Below are 19825 nucleotides of genomic sequence, written 5' to 3' on the forward strand. Positions count from 1 at the left end.
ACCGCATCTTGGATTCCGGCCGAAAACGCACACGCATGTGAGTTTGGTGTCAGAACTTTGCTTATATATCTGTTTCTGACGCCTTGTGATTCATTAGATAAGAAGGGGGCACCAACGTCCGTTTACTCTCGAGCATGGCAGCATGTAAGGCGGCGGCAGCAAGACGCGATCAGCCAAAGGATATCTGGAGTAAGTTTTGTCGGCCCATACATGTACAGTACTGTAATTTGCCCGTCTGGTCTACGCAGATTGCAGTGATTTCTCAACTTGAGATTATCAAGTTCCACCAAAGTATGCAAATGCCATTAGCCGAAAGTATTGTGCAAGCAACAGCATCACCAGGAACCCGTTCGACTCACAATGGTGTGGAGATCCGGGTAAGTTTGGTTGGGTGCGGTATGATTATCTTCTTATCACACTACTGAAGCAGTAAGTATGTGAGTGTATTGCAAACATGAATCTGAAAACTTTTTGGATCAGCGCTGGTTCGCGCTCGAAATGAGAAAGTGGCGATCTGTTTGTTCAGTTTCCCTATGCCTTCGCACCCTCGATGAGGATTTCTACCGTCTAACGAGATGCAGCGGGACGACCGTCACGGCTTGAGCAAAGTCTCTTTCCAAGACGTTAGAAGACTACGGAGCGTACCAGATCCCGAATACTGACAGCGCCGTCCCGCGTGATCATTGCGTGTTCCAGCGCGACCGCCACGTCGGACAGATCGTCTAAAACTTTTGTCAAAGGCGCCATAAAGTTGACTGTCGTCTCGAGACGCGCGACACGGGCCTTCGCCGGGTCCCACTCGAAGCAGATCGAGCAAGGCAAACGCAGCCGCTGCCCCGCTAACTTTGACCGGAGCGACGAGGCGTGATCATTCAGACGGCGAGGACTCTCAACTTGTCCTTGGTCGTCCTGCAGCAGGTGGGGAAAGATGCTCCGTAGCGTCGCTTCCGACACAGTAACATTCATTTTGGCCGTCGCACTCACGAAGTTGTCGTCCACCCGCTCAACGCGCTCCAGCTGGAAGTACAAGTTCTGGAAACTCGTCGAGTATCGGCACCACTGCTCCATCAACGCGTCGACGCCGCTGCGTTCGCCCAGAAGCACGTCCTTCGCCATCGACGTCCGCAGGAATGCTAGCTGGTGCTTGCACTTCGTGCTCGCACCTGTTGCCGCCTCCATCGACTCCACTGAGAGCGACACGGGCACGCCGAAGCGGAAGACGTGGAAGTACTCGACCACGACGTTCCAGACGTTCTGCTGACCGGGTTGCGCTGCAGCTCGATGTCGGCCCGCAGCCTCTGCACATCGAGTGTGACTTCTTTGGCATGGTTGAGTTGCTTTTTGTCGGTATCTAGCCTGGTTGGCTCGGCACTGCTCGCGTCGACGCTCCGTCTTGGGACGGACGCGCTTTCGTTTCTGCTGTGGTTGGGCATCCTCCTCGTCTTTGGCTTATTCCGTGGAGCTATTTGCGACCAGAATGAGGGCGATCTCTGAACTCGTTAGAGAATGCTTTACTTCGACGTAGAACTGCGTCTCGGTGGCCTTCCTTGGGGCTGGAGTCTGGTGCATGGGGTTTACAGACTCGAGGACTGAAGTCGTCGATCTGACAGTAGCAGGGATGGGTGGAAGACCAGGTTTCATCGAGAACAAACGCTCTGGTGTGCAGTCTCGCCCGTTGCCGTCGGGTGGAGAGCTGTTGTAGCTTTGGCTACCCGCTTTCCGCTGGAAGACAGGGCGTACGATCTCGGAGCTCAGCGCCAGCCGGCTGGGAGTCACTCGCCGTGGCTTAAAATCGCGAGGATCGGAGGTCTGCATGGAATAACGACGGGGGACAGAGACCTGTAAAAGACGGCGAGGGGCCGGTTCGTGGACTTGTGGGAGACGAATTGGGAATGAGGCGACAACCGACGTGATCCTCCTCCCAGCAAACCTGTACAGTTATTTCGATAGGCAGGGCTCTATTGCATACATTGTTGACGTATGATCACGCCGAGCAAAGCTCTCCCTCGATTTGGCACAGCACGATAGCGTTGGAGGACAAGACGAAAGCAGCCGTCGATTTACATGTACTGTAGTTTGTCCGTATTATGGATTAAACTACCTATTGGTATATTTTGTAATGGTAAAGCATTACCTACTTTTAATTCAGCATTAGGTGTAAAGTAAAAAAAAATGCTAATGAAATTGTTATTACTTTGCCGTCTAGGACTGACGACGTTGGAATGGTAGCTGCTATGGTGTGTGGCGATGTGTGTCCAGGAAACTCGAGCGATGGGGTAGCTAAAAGGAAGGCACGTGACTGGGGACCAAATATCGCAATGCGCAGGCTTGTCACTCTCACGGCATCAACAAGCGTATCGCCTCTGCGCAGCTGATCACCCGAAGGTGCTGTTGACGCTCTTCGCGGCCGTTGTGGCTCCTAGGAGATTTGTAGAGGACAGGACTGGCACGCAGTTGGCCTTCCACCCTGATCGCTCTACGCCGACAACCCGGAGAGACGAGAGCACTGGTGTGTAGCCCGCTTCGCGTGAGGTTGAGGATGTGGCGCTCGCCCTCCAAACCTGAACTTGGTCTTGGAAATGCCTAGCGGTATGCGGTTGCAGCATCACTACCGAACTGTGGATTGACATTGCGCTCTAGGTGATCGCGCCTTCGATAACGACGCGACGAAGCGCCGAGTCCGGACTGCGTTGCTAGTACGGTACGCACGTAAGCGCAAGGTCACCATGACGCAAATTGTGACATCGCTTTGATTTCCCGCAGGCTGAGGGGGCGAGAACATGGACCCGCACACACCGATACGAAGGCTGGCTGGCGTTTGTCAGGTTGATGCCCTATTATTCTTAATATACAAAGAGAGAAGTTTGCAGCTGTGGTGCTATTCATGCTTACTACACTAGCTATCGCGACGTTTTAGAGATCAAACACGCCAACTGCGCCGTCGCGCGTTCCAGCACCAACGCCACGTCCGCCACATTGTCCAGGGCTTCCATTAACGGGGCCATGAAGTTGACTGTCGTCTCGAGACGCGAGACGCGGCAGCTTGTAGAATCCCACTCGAAGCACACTGAGAACGGAATCCGAAGGCGCTGCCCCAGTAACCTCGACGACAATGAGTACTCACTCGTGACGTACGGGAAGACGCCCTTCAACGTGGCTTCACTCACCGTCACGTTCATCATAGCCGTCACACTCACGAACTTGTCCCCCACACGCTCAATGTGATCTAGCTGGAAGTACAAGCTCTGGAAACTCGTCGAGTATCGGCGCCACTGGTCCATCAGTGCGTCTACTCCGCTGCGTTCGCCCAGAATCACATCCTCCGTCATCGACGATCGCAGGAAGGCTAGTTGATGCTTGGTCTCCGCGTTCTCGACGCAGTCCACCGTTGCGTCTGCTGTATCGACCGACTCCACGGGGAGTACAACGGGGGCACCGAAGCGGAAGACGTGGAAGTACTCGACGACGACGTTCCAGACGTTCTGCTGGCCGCCGTAGAGCAGGCGGTTGCGCTGCAGTTCGAGCACTGGGATATCAGCTCGCAGCTTCTGCACGGTCGCTTCGAGCTCCTTGGCGTGGTTGAGTTGTTTCTGTCGGTATCTGGCCTGGTTGGCTCGGCACTGCTCGCGCCGACGCTCCGATTTGAGGCGGGCACGCTTCTGCGGCTTCTTCGGCTCCGAGCTGTCCGTTTGGGCGTTGTTGGTTACCGTCCGCAGTGCGTCGACGGTCTTACTGGACAAGTATCTAGCAGTTGGCGCGTCCCTGGTCACGCTGAAGCGTGAAGGCATGTTCGATCCCGCTGGCTGCGTGTATCCAGAATACGCTGAGCTTAAAGGCAAGACACCGGAGTAGTAGGAGTCTGACTCTGGTGACGACGGCCGCTTGGCTCCCCTCGTCGGCCTGCTGCCTGCTTCGACGTCGCGGTTCATCGTGCTGACTCGTCGCTGGAACACTGGGCGGACAATGTCGGAGCTCAGTTCGGGTCTGCTGTGCTGCGGCCGTTGTGAGCAGTCTTCAGCCAGATAAATGGTCTGCATGTTAATATAGCTTGCGTGGGCTGGTTTGCTGGCTTGGGGGCGAGGCGATAAATCGAAGATGAAGGGGGTGAGTGAGACAGCACGTGATCCGGCCCACTAACCTCAGCTTACGGGTCAACAGGGACCTCGTTGTTTACAAAATCCAAGCCAAAGAGTCGCTTGTTCGTGTTGATGCCCTCGGTGCCAAGCGACTCTCCCTGCAGATTTGAACGGGGTCTAGGGCTGTGTGTTGGAGTGGGCTGATCATTGTAGTACAGTAACTGCGCCCACTTCACAGTGTACAATGAAGGATCATCTTCATTCCATAGCACCAATCGACAAAGGAAGGCCTCAGTGAGGTACTACTGGTACATGTAGTTGACCAACCGGCTTGTCTTCTATGTAGTCCATTGTCCCCGTGCCGTTGCTTACAAGTTTCATCCCTCCCACCCCCACATAGGCAACCCGGAGCGTTGCTCCGGGAGGGTACACAGGTCGACGAATAGTTTCATGGACGATGATAACGGATAATAATTGAGTAAATCCCAAAGTTGTTTTGTTTTTAATCCTTAAAAGCACTACCAGCCCAACTCTCTAGTTGATTCTAACGTGGGCATCTACTGTGCCTGCTTCGCAGCCGCAGCATCTGCCCGATAATGCGTAATTGAACAAATAGTTGGGCACATCGAAGTGTATCGATACGGAAATGATGTTTCAGCCAAACCTTTGTGAGGCTGGAACCAGCAAGCCCCGCTCTTCTTTATCGTGGTGGGTTCTCAGGAACCGAAAGTCACCAATTGAGGTTGCCTGGTCTGATGAGGCCATCGGTGACATAACACCCTGGTCAGCGTCCAATGGCTGCGTTAGCGCCAGTAACGAGAGAGCTATTTCATTCATTTTGCAGGTAAGGTATACTGTTGAAGCGGGCTCGCTTGTCTTGCCCGAGCCGCTGGGCAGGTCGTATGCCCACGCTGCGTATTCGCACGTGAGTCGTCTCACTCTTAACACCGTAGTGGCCGTCAGAGGTCACTCGATCTCCCCCTGCCGGAACGTCCGCCGTCGCGTCCGCTCCAATTTTATTAAGAGGGGTCCTTAAACCACTCCTACTGCTAACGAATAGACACTAGTTTACACCAGCACCTACTCTACCGTCTTCTCCGTGCTCTCCAGCACGCTTGTCAGCTCGTCTCTCTCCAAGCTGGCAGATTCTAGAGTGTCCGGGACTCTCGGCCGCCCGTTCCCCGCTCTGCCACCGTCCTTCAACGTCGAGTCGACGCTGGCCCTGGATTCAGGCCATGCGTGCTGCCGTTCGTGCCACTCAGCGATATTTCTGTCACTCGTCTCTCGTCCAGCGCCGTGCCTTCGAGGTACTGGACCTCCATCGTGCAGCCGATCGCTCCGCAGTCGCCCTCGTCCAGCATCTGCGGCGTGTCGCCGTCTGTCACCGCCGTCTCGCTCTCCTCGTCGTCCGTCACGTTCGTCACGTCCACCACCACTGTCCCGCTCGCCTGGGTCCTCCTGCCGGGCCCTCCTGTTACACGACTTCTCCAAAATAAGGGTCTTCCACGACCTTCCGTCGTGCTATAGTTTGTCGTACGCGCTGACCAAGACCCAGCGCTTCGCGCCATACTTCGTAGTTCGTCCGTCTCGTCCTCTCCGTAGATTCTGCACCTCGTACTCGATGGTGTACTGCCCTGCGGCGTTCCGTCGCCGTCGTCGCCGAAGTTCCACCACGAGGACACGCTGCTGCTGCTCTGCTGTCGAACTCTCAGCTGTTCGGCCGCGTCGTCTCGAAGTCCCTGCAGCTGTCGCTGCCTGCACGCGAGCCCTCTTTGCTTCCACAACCTCTCCGTTCATCGGCTCATCACTCCCGAGTTCAAACGTGCCTTCATGTTCGAGCTGCGCCTCGATATCTGCCGCCACCGTCTTCAGTAGTGTAGGAGTATAGTAATAGCTCACCAAAAATAAAGAATGCGCTATAAATTGTTCTGGCTCGCTTGCCACGTCCTCACGCTCCACCAGGTAGTTGTCGTAGCCGGCTGATTCCACCACACGTACTGGCCCAAGCCATTGGTTCACCAATTTGGAAGCTTTCGGCTCCCTCGGAGGCTGATACAACCACAACCTATCACCGGGCGCGAACACGCGCTTCTTCCGCACCTTGCGGTCATAGTATTTTGCCTGCCGCTCCTGCTCTCGTTTCCGTGCCGCCTCGGCACACTCGTGACGCTTCTCACCGCTGTCAACAGCCGCTCGTGGTACTCCGTCAAGGGTCCTGCTTCCGTCACACTCGCCGTCCGCAGTAAGTCGTTGGGGTTCCGCAATCTCCTCCCCATCCTGAGTTCGTTCGGGGATAACATGACTGTCGAATGCTGTCCGCTGTTGTAGGCGTACACGGCGAAGTCGATCCAGACGTCCCAATCCCGCTGCTTCTCGTCGTTCATGTACGTCGCTATACAGTCCTTCCATGTTCGATGAAAGCGCTCTACTAACCCGATCATCTGAGGCCGGTAGGGCACCGGATTCGTCTGTTGTGCCTGTAGCATGATGACCAGTTGTTCAATCACCTTGCCCGTCAGTTCGGGTGCTCCGTCGGTCAGTAGTTCTCTGAAAGCACCGAATTTCAACACCACATGCTTCATCAGGAAGCTCGCCACATTCTCGGCCGTGTGTCGCTTCACAGTCACCGCGACCGCGTATCTGGTCACGTACTCCACCGCTGCGATCACGTAGCGCTCACCGCCACTCGTCGTTGGTAAGGGGCCTGCCACGTCGAGCGCCCACCGGTCACCAACATCACCACCTCGCAGGCCCCGCAAAGGAGGAATCACTTCCCTTGGCCGCGCCTTACGACTTCCACATTCCTGCCAGCCTCGTACCCATCGCTTCACCTCGTTTCATAGTCCGGGCCACCAGTAGGTTTGGGATATCCTCGCGTATGTGTGCGGGGTTCGCGGATGCCCTGCCCACACTGAGTCATGGCACTCCTTTGTGACAAGGTCGGTGAAACCTTTTACGCCCAGGTGTATAGCGGTAGCCCAGAAAGGGTAGACGAGCAAACCTTTTTGGGAAAGTAAACCCTGAACGCAGATTTCCTTGAACGCAGGTTCTGGGAAAAATGCGGCCAGGGTGGCGTGGCACCTTGTGAATCCCTATCGGTGTCGTTTATCTTCGGGGAGCCTGGATCGATCACCAGGTGAGTTGTCTGTGGGGTTGAGAGCCTTGGGTTCATTGAGCGTAACGTTCACTTGTCTGAACGCACTTCTCCGAAATGGCTGAAGCTCGAAGCGTGGGTGAAGGATCAGGGTTACTACCACAAGTTAGAACCCCAGAAATACACACCACTTTCAGACAACCAATACAAATGCAGAGTTATACACAAACACACAGCCGCCACTTATTCTTAGACCCTTGGGCGGTGGGTAGTACACCAGTCAACTAATCTGCGATCAAGGTACTGGTCAACCTTGAACGCACTTTCACACGCGCACCACCCTCAGATGAAGGAAATATACAGACCAAATACAATCCGATCCTAAACGCAGTCAATCAAACTATTCTCGGGGGCGACTGCTACCAAACCACCCGAGATATCAATCGTTAACATGAAATGGGACACCACCCTTACCTCAACGCAATGGGCCCAACTGGGAAATGGAATACGTGGATCACTTCAGCAGCCGGAGCAGACTGATCCCCACGTAACTGGACTTGAATGTGTGTGGGGAGCTCCGCACTGCTCTTGTCCTTAAAGACAGCGGACCCGATTCCTCGACGACTTGCGCAGTAGGGGGTAAAACGAACTCTCTGATTGTTATATGCTAGACTATCGCTAGGCTTTGTGTAAAGGTATCTCTCTCGTAGCGTTCTTCTGTGTTCTTCTGTGTTCTTCGCCACACGTCTGGCGAATGTCTTGACTTGAGTATACTAGAACTGTTGACGTAGACATTCTCCACTGGATTCTTGCCCAGCTTCAATGTGCCCATGTCTTTGTGCATGACTGGCTCTTGGGAAACCTTGGCCGCATGCGACCAAGGTTCCCTTGAACCCGCATCCTTGAAACCGGGTTTCAGAGTCAGCAGGGCTGAACGCAGTGCGTCCAGGGTCTGCTGCCAAAGGCGACTTGCGTCCAAGGCTGAAACCATACTCAAGACCTTGCGGCCAAGGGTAGGTTGACTCTTCACTGGGTCGTGGGACACTTGGCGGGGCTTCTTCCGGGTGACCAGCGGTCTGGACACCATGTACGCGACTTTACTGGGGGGCTGAGCTCCGGGTACACGCATTCGATGTGCGTTCAGAGCCTAGGCGAGGCGGGACACCGTGCACGATACGTTCGTGCAGGCGTTTTCGACGGCCTCAATGTGTCAACCCGCTTAAGGACGGGGGCGGCCTGGACGGATCGAGTGCGTTCAGGGTTTCTCGTCTGAACGCAGTCTTCCAGGCCTGAAGGGCCCATCCTAGGCTTGAGCGCACTTCGCTCCGCGGAACACAGCCGAATTCCAGCTCAGATCTTGTCGCACGGTGTACAGTCGGGTCCGGGTTCAGTCTCGGCCAATCAGAATGGCGCGTTCAGGCGGGTCAGTAGACAGGTGATAACCGGTTGAGGCAAAACCTCGCTCAGTCTCGTCACAACCGTCCCTTCCAGTCATGGTCTGTCATAGAGGAAATTGCATCCGAGCTGGCGCATCATGGCTGGACCGAAGTCTGATGGGGCTGAGCTTGAACGCAGTTCTGAAGCGCGGGCAGTTGGCCAACTGCCACGCTTGCGCACGCTTCTCCGCCCTGTCCTGCTTGGTCAGCAACTGTGAAATCTGCGGCCAGACTCGTCTCCAACCACAAACGCCATTCCGGCTTTCCGTATCATTGCAAAATCTTCTTCAAACGCGCGGCACCGACGCACACACACCGACACGGCAACCTCGCGGTCACACGAGCGGCACAGCGGCATGGCACCGGCAGAGGGCGACGCGCCAGAGGCACGCACGCAGGGGGACGACGCGCAGGAGCGTGCCAGTCAATTGGGGGACGCCAGCAAGGCGTCTGAGTCGCAGGAAACACCGGCGGAGGCGTCTCCTTCGGGCAACGAGCGCCGGGTGCACTTCGCGGGCAACAACGACGACAAGGAGGGCGACAGCGGCGAGGGGCACGTCGACGAGGATGGAGATGAGGTCATGGAGGGCTCCACCGTGAATGTAGAGGCCAAGGAGAGTGATGAGCGGCTGAACGCAGATTCCGCCGCGTCGAGCCATCTGAACGCAGTTTCAATCAGCTTGAAACGGGGTTTCAGCCACATTCCTCAGTTGTCACTCCACCACTTCTCCGCCGAAGTCACATCAACGCGCAGTAGGCTGGATACACTCCACTCTCCACAGTATCAGTTCACGTAAATCGTTCCACTAGTCATTGCAGTCTCTCCACTTGTAAATCACATCTTCATCAGTTGCGTTCAGACACATCTGCGTTCAGGTACAGCTGCGTTCAGGACACTTGTCAGCGGCCAGCGTCACTCGGTCGTATTTGAGGGTACAGTCGATGTCAGGGGCATCGTCAGTCATTTTTCACTTGGTCAGCGGTCTGCGGTCAGGCATGTGCCTTCAAGGAACTCTACACGCCCGAGCGATCGTCCCGAATCCGCATGGCTTGGGCCAGAGCTCGCACTCTAACACCCTGGTTGAACTCATGCAGGAGGACATCACAGTCCAGCCGAGAGACCGGTATCCATTCTGGTTCGTCACGCCCCTTCCACTTGACCTTGTACGCTCGAGTGCGTTGAGACATCTGAATATGATCGGCCCAGCGTAGGGCCAAGATCTTCTCCACTTCATATCCAGCGTTCAAGGTGCCGGGTTCCCAACAGTCTTTGCAGAGCAAAACGTTTGAACACACATGTGTCATGACGGTCAAAACCTTGGCCGCAGATTGCATCGGCGCTGAGTCAAAGTCTGAACGCACTCCATCCAGATCGGCGTCCAAAGTCCTCGTACGCACTTCAGCTTCATTCAGCGTCCAGGGAGGTTTCTTCACCAGCTCGGGTATTCGCGACACAAGTTGCAGGTACAAACGTTCCTCAGCGTCTTCAACCTGCCACGACTTACCCAACGCTAGAGTCTTCGACGTCAGGTAGTCAGCAGCCTGATTGTAAAGGCGCTTGACATGCACCAGCTGCACAGTCTTGAACTTCGTCCAGATGACTTCATATTCAGCTAGCCTGCGCTGAAGGTTGGGTTGGTTGCAGTTTATCAAGCCTTGAACCCGCTGAATCACGATCCTTGAATCACCAACTGCGACCAGGTCCTCAACTCCTCGTTCAGATGCCATTTTCAACCCATTCAGCAGTCCATGGTACTCAGCGTCATTTACAGTCACATCTTCCAGGATGAACCCACGTGCGTCCAGGACTTCCCAGTCGGGTAGCTGCCACAGAACACATCTGCAGCTTCCAACACGCGTTGAAGTCTTCGCCGCACCATCGAAGCTGAGTACAACACCCTGATAGTCTGATTCAAGCATCTCGATGCTGACCGCAGGTGATTTCTTGACGCATCCCTTGGCTGCAACCAGCTCTTCGATGCCTGCATCCGAATGCTCACCTGACCCACAGGGTTCCTCCAATATGGCCGTAGTGTCAACCGCATCTGCGTTCAGGGGGTCAGACCGACCAGCGTCTTCGGAACACCTGCGTTCAAGGTGTGCGGCGTGGGTGACGTCTCCTACAGGCGTTACGGCTGCAGCAACACTCGCTGCGTGCGCAACGAGGGCTGAGAACTTGAACGCTAGGTTGTTCAGCCTGAACCGGGTCTGTTTGAACTCCGGCATCCCTAGTCCTTGAATCAGCTGCGTTCAAGATTCGCTCCTGAGGAGGTTCCTCGGTGAAGGTAACCCGTAACGGTTTCGGCCTCTTGTTCACCTGCACGAGCCGAACTTGAGCGGTACCTGAAGTTGGTCGCAACATGATCTTGGACGGCCACGGGTTACTGCAAGCCTGAACGCAGGTTGGATCCTGACGATTCATTATTTCAGCCAGTCGTTTAGCGCGCATCTGGGCTTGATCAGACAGAGTGGTCTCGAGAATGAGTTGTTGCCACTCTTGATACTGTCTTTTGCCTGAACGCACAAAGCGACCAGCACGAGGAAAACATTCATACTCCACAATTCTAGACACCGGGGTCTGCGTGTCTATCCAAACCGGCTTGTCGGAGATGTCCACAACCTTGATCGCAGTCGGCCAAGACTTGGCCGCATAAATGATCTTTGTCACCCATCGGTCTCCGCGTCCAGCCCACACAACCTCGCGCTGAGGGAAAGATTCGCCATAGTCAATACGCACAATAGCACTTCGTCCTGGTTTCAGGAACAACATCTCCGCTGGCCGCACCGGAAGGTCCAAACCCATTCGACTGCGGTCAGGCTCACCGCACATCTGAATCGTCTCTTCGTCCGGAAGCTGAATCAAGCCTTCTCGAGTCGACAATCGCACACCGGCGCTGAACATGAAGTTCATACCAAGTAAAACATCCACGCCGTCACCAATGTTGGCGACCCAAAGCCGGAAAACGTAGACAACTCTAGGTCCGAACGTGATCATGACCTCAGCATGCGCTGAAATGTAGGTCGGAGCACCTCCCAACCCTGAAACCTTCATCTGTTTGTGTGGTCGGAGCTTGAGCTTTAACCTTCCCGCAAAGTCGAAGCTCAGCATGCTTACGGATGCACCAGTATCCAGGACGATCTTTGTTCGGCAGTCATTCACAGCACCATGCACCATAGCAAGTTCATGCGCATCCTCAGGTTCATGATCATCCCACCAGTCACAGCTTTCACCCGGCCGAAGTCGAAACTCAAACGGGGTTTCTGCGTCCAGACGCTCATTGTCAGAACGCACATCGTCTGAACGCAGGTTTGCTGAATCGGGAGATTAACCTTGGGACACGGCCATGCAATGTCGGTCAGCTTGGTCGATTCTTCTCCTTCTCAGCTCCGGGCCGACGTATGCTAGGGCACATAACGCGAAGGTTTTCCTCAACCCACTACGTTCTGCCAGCGGGCTGGACTCAGAGCCATCGCCACCACTCTGAAACGCGTTCAGGGTTTGGTCGTTGAGTCCACCTTGGCGCATCAACTTCTTTATTGCATGGACAACGCTCCAATCTTCGCACGAGAATCCACGATGGAACTGGTCGCAGCCAGTACATGGGATGGCGCGGCAGGCTTCAGTCGGGTGAACTTGTTGGTGACAGCGATCACAGATCAGTTCTGCCCAGCCGTTCTCCTTCGAGTGTCCGATCCTTCCACAGCTCTCGCAAGTCCTCTGCAACGGCGAATTGCTTGAACGCGGTGACATTGACCTTGAACGCAGGTCCGGGTTGCCTGGACGCAGATCCACATTTCCAAACTGAGGTGGAGGGCGCCATCCTTCGGCACCCAAAACACGGTAAATCTTCTTCGTGACGTTCCCACCTTGAACACGGGTTGCGTTTCAGCTGGCACAGGTTCACTCAGATTCTTCTCACGTCCCTTGGCGAGCGCCACTTGAGCGGCCGGCTTGACTTCATCATCCAGCTCTTCAAACCGGACACGCCGTTCAGGCTCGGAGTCTGAATCAGGTTCTGAACCTTGAGCGACAAAAGCGCGTCCAGGCCTTTGAGCCTTGAAACGGCCTTGCGGGTCGTTGTCAGCGCGGAAGTCACGCCGTGGCGGGGGAGTGTCATAGCCTTCCTCGCGCCAGATGTCCTCGTGGCGTCACAACGCATGTTCGACTTCGCTGATACTCTTGAACTTCTGTCCCTGCAGCGCGGTCTTCAGCTGGGTATCCTTCAGCTTCTTGATGAAACGACGAAGGTGTCGCTCCCGATGCTTGGATGACTTCTGGAACTCAATCCCAGCCTTGACCGCAGCTGCGTTCAGCCGGTAGAAGAACTTGCGTGGAGTCTCGCCTGAACGCACTTTCATGGTGAACTAGCGCTCAGAGTAGGGACCAGTCGTACGGCAGTACACGACCTTGAACCGACGAGACAGCTTCTTCCAGTTGTGCCTGGTGGACTTTGGCAGCTGAGCGTACCAGTCCCTGAGCGACGAAGACATTCGTCCCCGAAGCTGGCGAATCTTCATCTTGTCCGGACAGGAACCCTGAGCAGCCATGTCGGTGAACTTCTCCCACCAACCAACGCGATCTTCCACGGACGCATCCTCGCTGAACTTCTCAACCGCATTGTAGTTGATGTACGGTCGATACGTCCAAACGGTCGTGCCTTCCTTGGTCGTCGTCGAGGTAGTCAGGTCCAGGTCGAAGTCGTCGCTGGAACTGGTGCTGTAGTCACAGGAGCTTGAATCGTCATCGCTGGAGTCCGATGAGCTGGAGTCGGAGTCGTCTGGGTCAGAAGACGGCGGGTCTGCGTCTTCCTTGCTACCCTTCCGGGAAGAGGATCTTCTGGACGCAGATTTCTTGGCCGCACTTTTCTTGGCTGCAGATGACGCTGAACCCTTGGCCGCAGATTCCGACTTGGATGCAGAGCTCTTCGACGCCGTCACGGTCTTCGTCCCTTGGGAACTTCCAGCAGTTTCCTTCTTCGGCAGACTCGTACCCACGGTCGCACGTAGCTGGGCAGCACCGACTTTGGTCGTGTTCTTTGAGTGCACATAACCGGTACCTGGTGCCACGCCATCATTGATTGCACCACTGGATACTTGATTCAAGGTTGTCGATTGAGGGACAGCCGACATTTCAGCTTTGATTCCGGTTGCGGGATGAGGGGCCGTTGCTGCGCGAACGGCTTGAACCTGGGAAAGGGTTGCACGCAGTTCGCGGTTCTGGTCGGCCAGGAACTTCTGGCGGTTCAGCGCAGTGTCGCGTTCAAGCTCCCGTTCCGCACGTTCTCGCTCCCGCTCGAAGAGTACGTTCTGAATCGTCTGCTGCACGGTGTCTAAGCGCTTCTTCATCTCACCGTCGGCTTCTTCAGCGCGGCGAGCGCGCTCCGCTTCGGCGCTGGCGCTATCAGCCTCAGCGCGTTGAAGCTTGGCCTCGGCTGCGTTCAGGCGTTCCTTCCAGTGGCGCTCAAGGTCCTCCCGATCCGCTTCGTACTGCTGCTTCGCGAGCTTGGTCGCCACTTCAGCGACGTCTGAACGCGCGCGCAAGAGGTGGTCTTCGTGCACTGCCGCATAGTCCGCGGGTTCGACTGGGCCGGAGTAGGCTGGGACCTCAGGGTGCCATTCAGCTTCACGCGATCTGCATTCAGCCTCCTCCAGGGTCCTGCGTTCAGCCTCTACACGAGCGGCTTCAGCTTGGGCGAAGGCGCGTTCAGCAAAAGCCTTCTCCGCTTGAGCCCGGGACACTTCCTCCTTCATCGCGCGGACTTCGAAGCTTGCGTTCTGCAGCTCACGCTGCATCTCCAGCCGCGCATGTCCAGCTGCGCTTGACTCATCTGAGTCAGGAACGCTGCTTGCTGCTCCTGAAGTTGGCGCATGACGTTCAAGGCCACTTGTACAGCTCCGGACGACGCCGACGAAGACCGAAAGCCTGAACGCAGAGATCGACTGGTCAGGCTAGACCGGGTCCTCACTGAATGATCATGACGCGAGCTTCTGGACGACTGGTGGAGGCCTTCCGAGGTCAGCCCCGACTCGCTCCGCGCAAGTTCAAGTTTCTCCTGCTTGACCGCAGTTTTCGCCTTGGACGACCGACGCCTGGACGCAGTTCTGCTACTTCGCGTTTCAGCACTTGCGACCTCAGCCATGTCGACGTCGTCCTGGTCTGGCAGCGTACGGCGAGCAGGGATAACAGTCTTGGTCACGAACATGCCCATGTCGGGCGCTGCGGCCAAGGCTCCACCTGCCTGAACGCTCATGACCAGGCCTGGACGCATATGCGTTGAAGCACTGTGGCCCAGCGACATCAGCGATGACGACGACGAGCTGTCCCGAGACGTCTGCGTGTGAAAGGAGGTCGCGTACGCCGAGTCGTTCGAAGTCCCCGACGGGCCGATCAAGCTTGGAACGGAGTCTGAGATGCCACTCGAAGATGCGTTCAGGGTCGAACCTCGAACGCTCATGGCTCGGGCATCTGCGTTCAGACTCACGTCGGTCGATGGGACCAGCGAGTGAACAGACGGAGTCGACACACTCAACGGACGAGCTGGCCGATACTGCGGGCGCTTGGGATAGGGCTCAATCTCCGGTGACCCTCGCGGGCTGCGAAGAGCCAGGATCCCAGCCATCCGGCATTGAGAGACGAAGGCTTGGCCAAGCAGTTCGACTTCGTAGTCATCCATCAATAGATCATCCTTCACAGCTTGAGCGTCTTGTGTCTTCTCTTCCTTGAACGCAGGTTTTGTATCCGAGGCTGGAACGACCTTGAACGACACTCCAGCCGTGAGCTGCTTCCACTCGATGAGCTCGATAGTCAGGAGTTGCTGAACCTCTTCCACGATTGAACGCACATATCCAGGGTTGATCTTGGACGCATGCGTCATGAACCAGTCTGGAACCGCGTTGACGAATTCAAAACCAGCTTCAAAGAGGAGATTTTCCAACACTGCCGCACACTCACGCGAAGACATCATACTCGGCGGGATGACAACTGCGGTCAGGTCTTGAGCGATGCCTAACACTCTGCGTTCAGGACGCAGCTCAGCGATCCAAGCCGCGTCTCGATTCTCCAGAGCCATTCGACGCCGCAAGTAGTCCGACGTAGTCATTATGGCCTCTTGCCAAACCGAGAAGTCTGGCCGCGGATTCGGCCAAGCATACTCCACTGAGGGCGGAACGACACGTCCTGAACGCATCTGCTCCCAGCGATACACTTGGCGTGCCACAAAGTTCTTCGCCGCCGTCTCATCAAGCTGAATCGTGTCAGCCGTTTCAGCACCCGCGCCCAAACTTGGACGCACATCTGCGTTCAGACTTTGAGGTGCTGGAACCGGGTTTGAAGCATTGCCTCGCGGCAACACTTCGGGTTCAGGGGCTTGACTCTGCGACGATGACGGAGCCTGGTTCGACGAACTCTGCGGCGAGCGCGAGGACACCTCCGCGTCCTCAAGCGCTGAACGCTCTTTGGCATCCGACTCCTCGATCTCGATCACTTCAGCCTTGACCTTGACCGGCACATCCTTGGGAGTTTTCTCTTCTTGTTCCGGCTGCGGAGAGTCCGAAACTCGATCCGCCGCCGGGGGCTCACCCACATTAGCGCCTCCCTCAGACGCCTTCGCAGACTCAGTCGTCTGAGCCTGCTTTTCCGGGATGCATTCAGCCTTCGACTCTGAACGCAGGTCTTCTTCTTCAGCCGCCTCCGTCGACACTTGGTCGTCTTGAACAGCGGGTTCAGTCGACGTGGCCTTGTCTTCAGCCTCCTTCGCATCCCGCTCTGCCTTCCTCCTCGCACGCGCTTCCCGGTTGATGATATCCAGGTCCATGTGCGATTCAGCTGGCAATCCTTGCGCTCGGCGCGACTGACGCGTCGCGTCACCACGACCTCCGTCACCGCGCCCTCCATCCTTCTTGCTTCGTGCTCCCGCCATAGCGACTTGGTCAGTACTTTGCGAAGCCCAACTTTTCAATTCTCACAAAATACAGACAACTCGGTGAAATCCGAGGACCCCAAATCCGGGCACGCGCACCAGCTGTGACGAGGTCGGTGAAACCTTTTACGCCCAGGTGTATAGCGGTAGCCCAGAAAGGGTAGACGAGCAAACCTTTTTGGGAAAGTAAACCCTGAACACAGATTTCCTTGAACGCAGGTTCTGGGAAAAATGCGGCCAGGGTGGCGTGGCACCTTGTGAATCCCTATCGGTGTCGTTTATCTTCGGGGAGCCTGGATCGATCACCAGGTGAGTTGTCTGTGGGGTTGAGAGCCTTGGGTTCATTGAGCGTAACGTTCACTTGTCTGAACGCACTTCTCCGAAATGGCTGAAGCTCGAAGCGTGGGTGAAGGATCAGGGTTACTACCACAAGTTAGAACCCCAGAAATACACACCACTTTCAGACAACCAATACAAATGCAGAGTTATACACAAACACACAGCCGCCACTTATTCTTAGACCCTTGGGCGGTGGGTAGTACACCAGTCAACTAATCTGCGATCAAGGTACTGGTCAACCTTGAACGCACTTTCACACGCGCACCACCCTCAGATGAAGGAAATATACAGACCAAATACAATCCGATCCTAAACGCAGTCAATCAAACTATTCTCGGGGGCGACTGCTACCAAACCACCCGAGATATCAATCGTTAACATGAAATGGGACACCACCCTTACCTCAACGCAATGGGCCCAACTGGGAAATGGAATACGTGGATCACTTCAGCAGCCGGAGCAGACTGATCCCCACGTAACTGGACTTGAATGTGTGTGGGGAGCTCCGCACTGCTCTTGTCCTTAAAGACAGCGGACCCGATTCCTCGACGACTTGCGCAGTAGGGGGTAAAACGAACTCTCTGATTGTTATATGCTAGACTATCGCTAGGCTTTGTGTAAAGGTATCTCTCTCGTAGCGTTCTTCTGTGTTCTTCTGTGTTCTTCGCCACACGTCTGGCGAATGTCTTGACTTGAGTATACTAGAACTGTTGACGTAGACATTCTCCACTGGATTCTTGCCCAGCTTCAATGTGCCCATGTCTTTGTGCATGACTGGCTCTTGGGAAACCTTGGCCGCATGCGACCAAGGTTCCCTTGAACCCGCATCCTTGAAACCGGGTTTCAGAGTCAGCAGGGCTGAACGCAGTGCGTCCAGGGTCTGCTGCCAAAGGCGACTTGCGTCCAAGGCTGAAACCATACTCAAGACCTTGCGGCCAAGGGTAGGTTGACTCTTCACTGGGTCGTGGGACACTTGGCGGGGCTTCTTCCGGGTGACCAGCGGTCTGGACACCATGTACGCGACTTTACTGGGGGGCTGAGCTCCGGGTACACGCATTCGATGTGCGTTCAGAGCCTAGGCGAGGCGGGACACCGTGCACGATACGTTCGTGCAGGCGTTTTCGACGGCCTCAATGTGTCAACCCGCTTAAGGACGGGGGCGGCCTGGACGGATCGAGTGCGTTCAGGGTTTCTCGTCTGAACGCAGTCTTCCAGGCCTGAAGGGCCCATCCTAGGCTTGAGCGCACTTCGCTCCGCGGAACATAGCCGAATTCCAGCTCAGATCTTGTCGCACGGTGTACAGTCGGGTCCGGGTTCAGTCTCGGCCAATCAGAATGGCGCGTTCAGGCGGGTCAGTAGACAGGTGATGACCGGTTGAGGCAAAACCTCGCTCAGTCTCGTCACACCTTTAGTACCGTAGCCCATAATGCAGGGGGTAATACAATTCGTTGCCAATCCTTTGTCTTGATCGTCACCAGACCGAATGCTTTCGTCACTTGTTGCCCTCGGTACTCGCCAGCCTCGAGCAAGCGCTGCGCCAACCTGCTCTTCGCCTACTCCGCCACAATCTCGTCGTCGGTGAGTTGTAGCGTCGGCTCCGCCACTGGCCGCCGCGCCATTCCGTCCCGTTGTTCTTGTAGCTGCTCCCGCTCACCGTGTCCGTCTTCTCGTTGTAGTACAGGGGCTCTTCGTTCATTGACGCCGTCATTCGCGGTGCTCATAGGAATCGAGTGGTTGCTCACCGTCTCCATGCTCGTCGTAGTCGTGCTCGTCTTCGTCCTGGACAGCCGCAGTGTGTCGCCCGCGTCTGTCGCCGTGCCCTTCGTCTTCTTCGTGGCCTTCGCCGCCGCATCCGTCGTCAGGGGCACTGTCGTCGAAACCGTGACCACCTTCGGCCGCTTCGAACGTATCGCGGACTTCTTACCGCTGACACGGCTCGTGGTCGTGCCCGTCACCGTCGCTGCCGCGCTCGTGTCGTCATCGGCCACCGCGGTCGTCGTTCCGTGCACTTCGTGCGCCGCCGTCACGCTCGTAGCCGCAGCGTTCATCAACTCACTGCGCTGCATCGGCTCCGATGCCGTACCGCCTCCGTCGTACCGTTCATCATTACGGCGGTCGCCGCTCTCCATAGGTACCGCGAAGGTCACGCGCTTCCTGTCGCGCGCGTGGCTTCTGGGCTCCGTCACTGCCGCCGTTGCCGTCTTCTCCGTGGCCTGCATCGTCGACGCCCGTGTCTCCGGCGTCATACTTGGGGCCATTACCATACCCATCGTCTCCGGTCGCCCTCTTCGCCGATCTACGCCACCCGGGACCGCCGTTTCCGCCGTGGACGCGCTGCTCGGGTCCGTCGCTCTCGTCGTCGGCTTCGATTCGCCGCTGTTCGTGCCCACGGCGCTCTCGGTCGCCGTCATCCCCACTACGCCGTTATCGTCGTGCTGCGCCGCGCCGTCATACACGCCCGTCGTGACCTGCGCGTGGTGTTCGCGTTGCCGCTGCTCCTCAGCACGCCGCTTCGCTCCGCGTGTCAATGGTCGCGTCGCGCTGGTCGACTCTTCACGCCGCTTCGTACGTCGCTTCACTGGCTGCTTTACCGCCGTCGCCACTTCCGTCGTAACCACGCCCTGTGCATTGGTACTCGGCGTCTGCTGCCCGGGCACCTCGTCGTCGTCCTCCGTCGTCTCGGCGTTCTCGTACGCCTCGTCCGTGTTGTGTTCATCCTCCGTCGCCGTTCCGCGCTCACTGCCGTCGCTCACGCCGTTCTTGGCCGACTGCCGCTCGCTGTCGCCGTCCTCGTGGCCCTCTTCCGCCGTCTGCCGCCTCGCCGTCCTGTTCGGTGTCTTCGACACCTCGTGTGCGGACTGCAACTCCTCGCTAGCCACCGTCGCCGTCATCTGCTCGGGCGCCGCACTCGTACCTCGCTCAGCTGCCGCCGGACCTGATTCACCACCCGTATCCGTCGTT

The 19825-nt window shown here is 56.4% G+C and overlaps 5 protein-coding genes across 5 annotated transcripts; 2 read left to right on the forward strand and 3 right to left on the reverse strand.

The window, feature by feature from the left end:
- Positions 1 to 651: 651 nt before the first annotated feature.
- PHYSODRAFT_369078 (hypothetical protein) lies at positions 652 to 3659 on the reverse strand (the record flags this gene model as incomplete). The annotated part of the gene is made up of 2 exons (XM_009528890.1): positions 652 to 1107; positions 3318 to 3659. Coding segments are annotated over 2 exons (798 nt in total), but the record flags the coding sequence as incomplete, so codon positions are not given.
- A 5303-nt stretch (positions 3660 to 8962) lies between these two features.
- Positions 8963 to 9403, forward strand: PHYSODRAFT_331985 (hypothetical protein; the record flags this gene model as incomplete). Its single annotated transcript, XM_009528891.1, has 1 exon — positions 8963 to 9403. The coding sequence occupies one exon, from the start codon at positions 8963 to 8965 to the stop codon at positions 9401 to 9403; it is 441 nt and encodes a 146-aa protein (XP_009527186.1).
- Positions 9404 to 11034: 1631 nt separating this feature from the next.
- PHYSODRAFT_400910 (hypothetical protein) lies at positions 11035 to 11838 on the reverse strand (the record flags this gene model as incomplete). The annotated part of the gene is made up of 1 exon (XM_009528892.1): positions 11035 to 11838. A coding segment is annotated over one exon (804 nt), but the record flags the coding sequence as incomplete, so codon positions are not given.
- A 917-nt stretch (positions 11839 to 12755) lies between these two features.
- Positions 12756 to 16525, reverse strand: PHYSODRAFT_261346 (hypothetical protein; the record flags this gene model as incomplete). The annotated part of the gene is made up of 4 exons (XM_009528893.1): positions 12756 to 12949; positions 13001 to 14381; positions 14573 to 15410; positions 15543 to 16525. The coding sequence occupies 4 exons, from the start codon at positions 16523 to 16525 to the stop codon at positions 12756 to 12758; spliced, it is 3396 nt and encodes a 1131-aa protein (XP_009527188.1).
- Positions 16526 to 18613: 2088 nt separating this feature from the next.
- On the forward strand, positions 18614 to 19803 carry PHYSODRAFT_300921 (hypothetical protein; the record flags this gene model as incomplete). Its single annotated transcript, XM_009528894.1, has 2 exons — positions 18614 to 19713; positions 19740 to 19803. 2 exons carry the CDS (start codon positions 18614 to 18616, stop codon positions 19801 to 19803), a joined length of 1164 nt encoding a protein of 387 aa, XP_009527189.1.
- Positions 19804 to 19825: the final 22 nt, after the last annotated feature.

This window comes from Phytophthora sojae (genome assembly GCF_000149755.1).
Source record: "Phytophthora sojae unplaced genomic scaffold PHYSOscaffold_4, whole genome shotgun sequence".
Classification (NCBI taxonomy): Eukaryota; Oomycota; class Peronosporomycetes; order Peronosporales; family Peronosporaceae; genus Phytophthora; species Phytophthora sojae.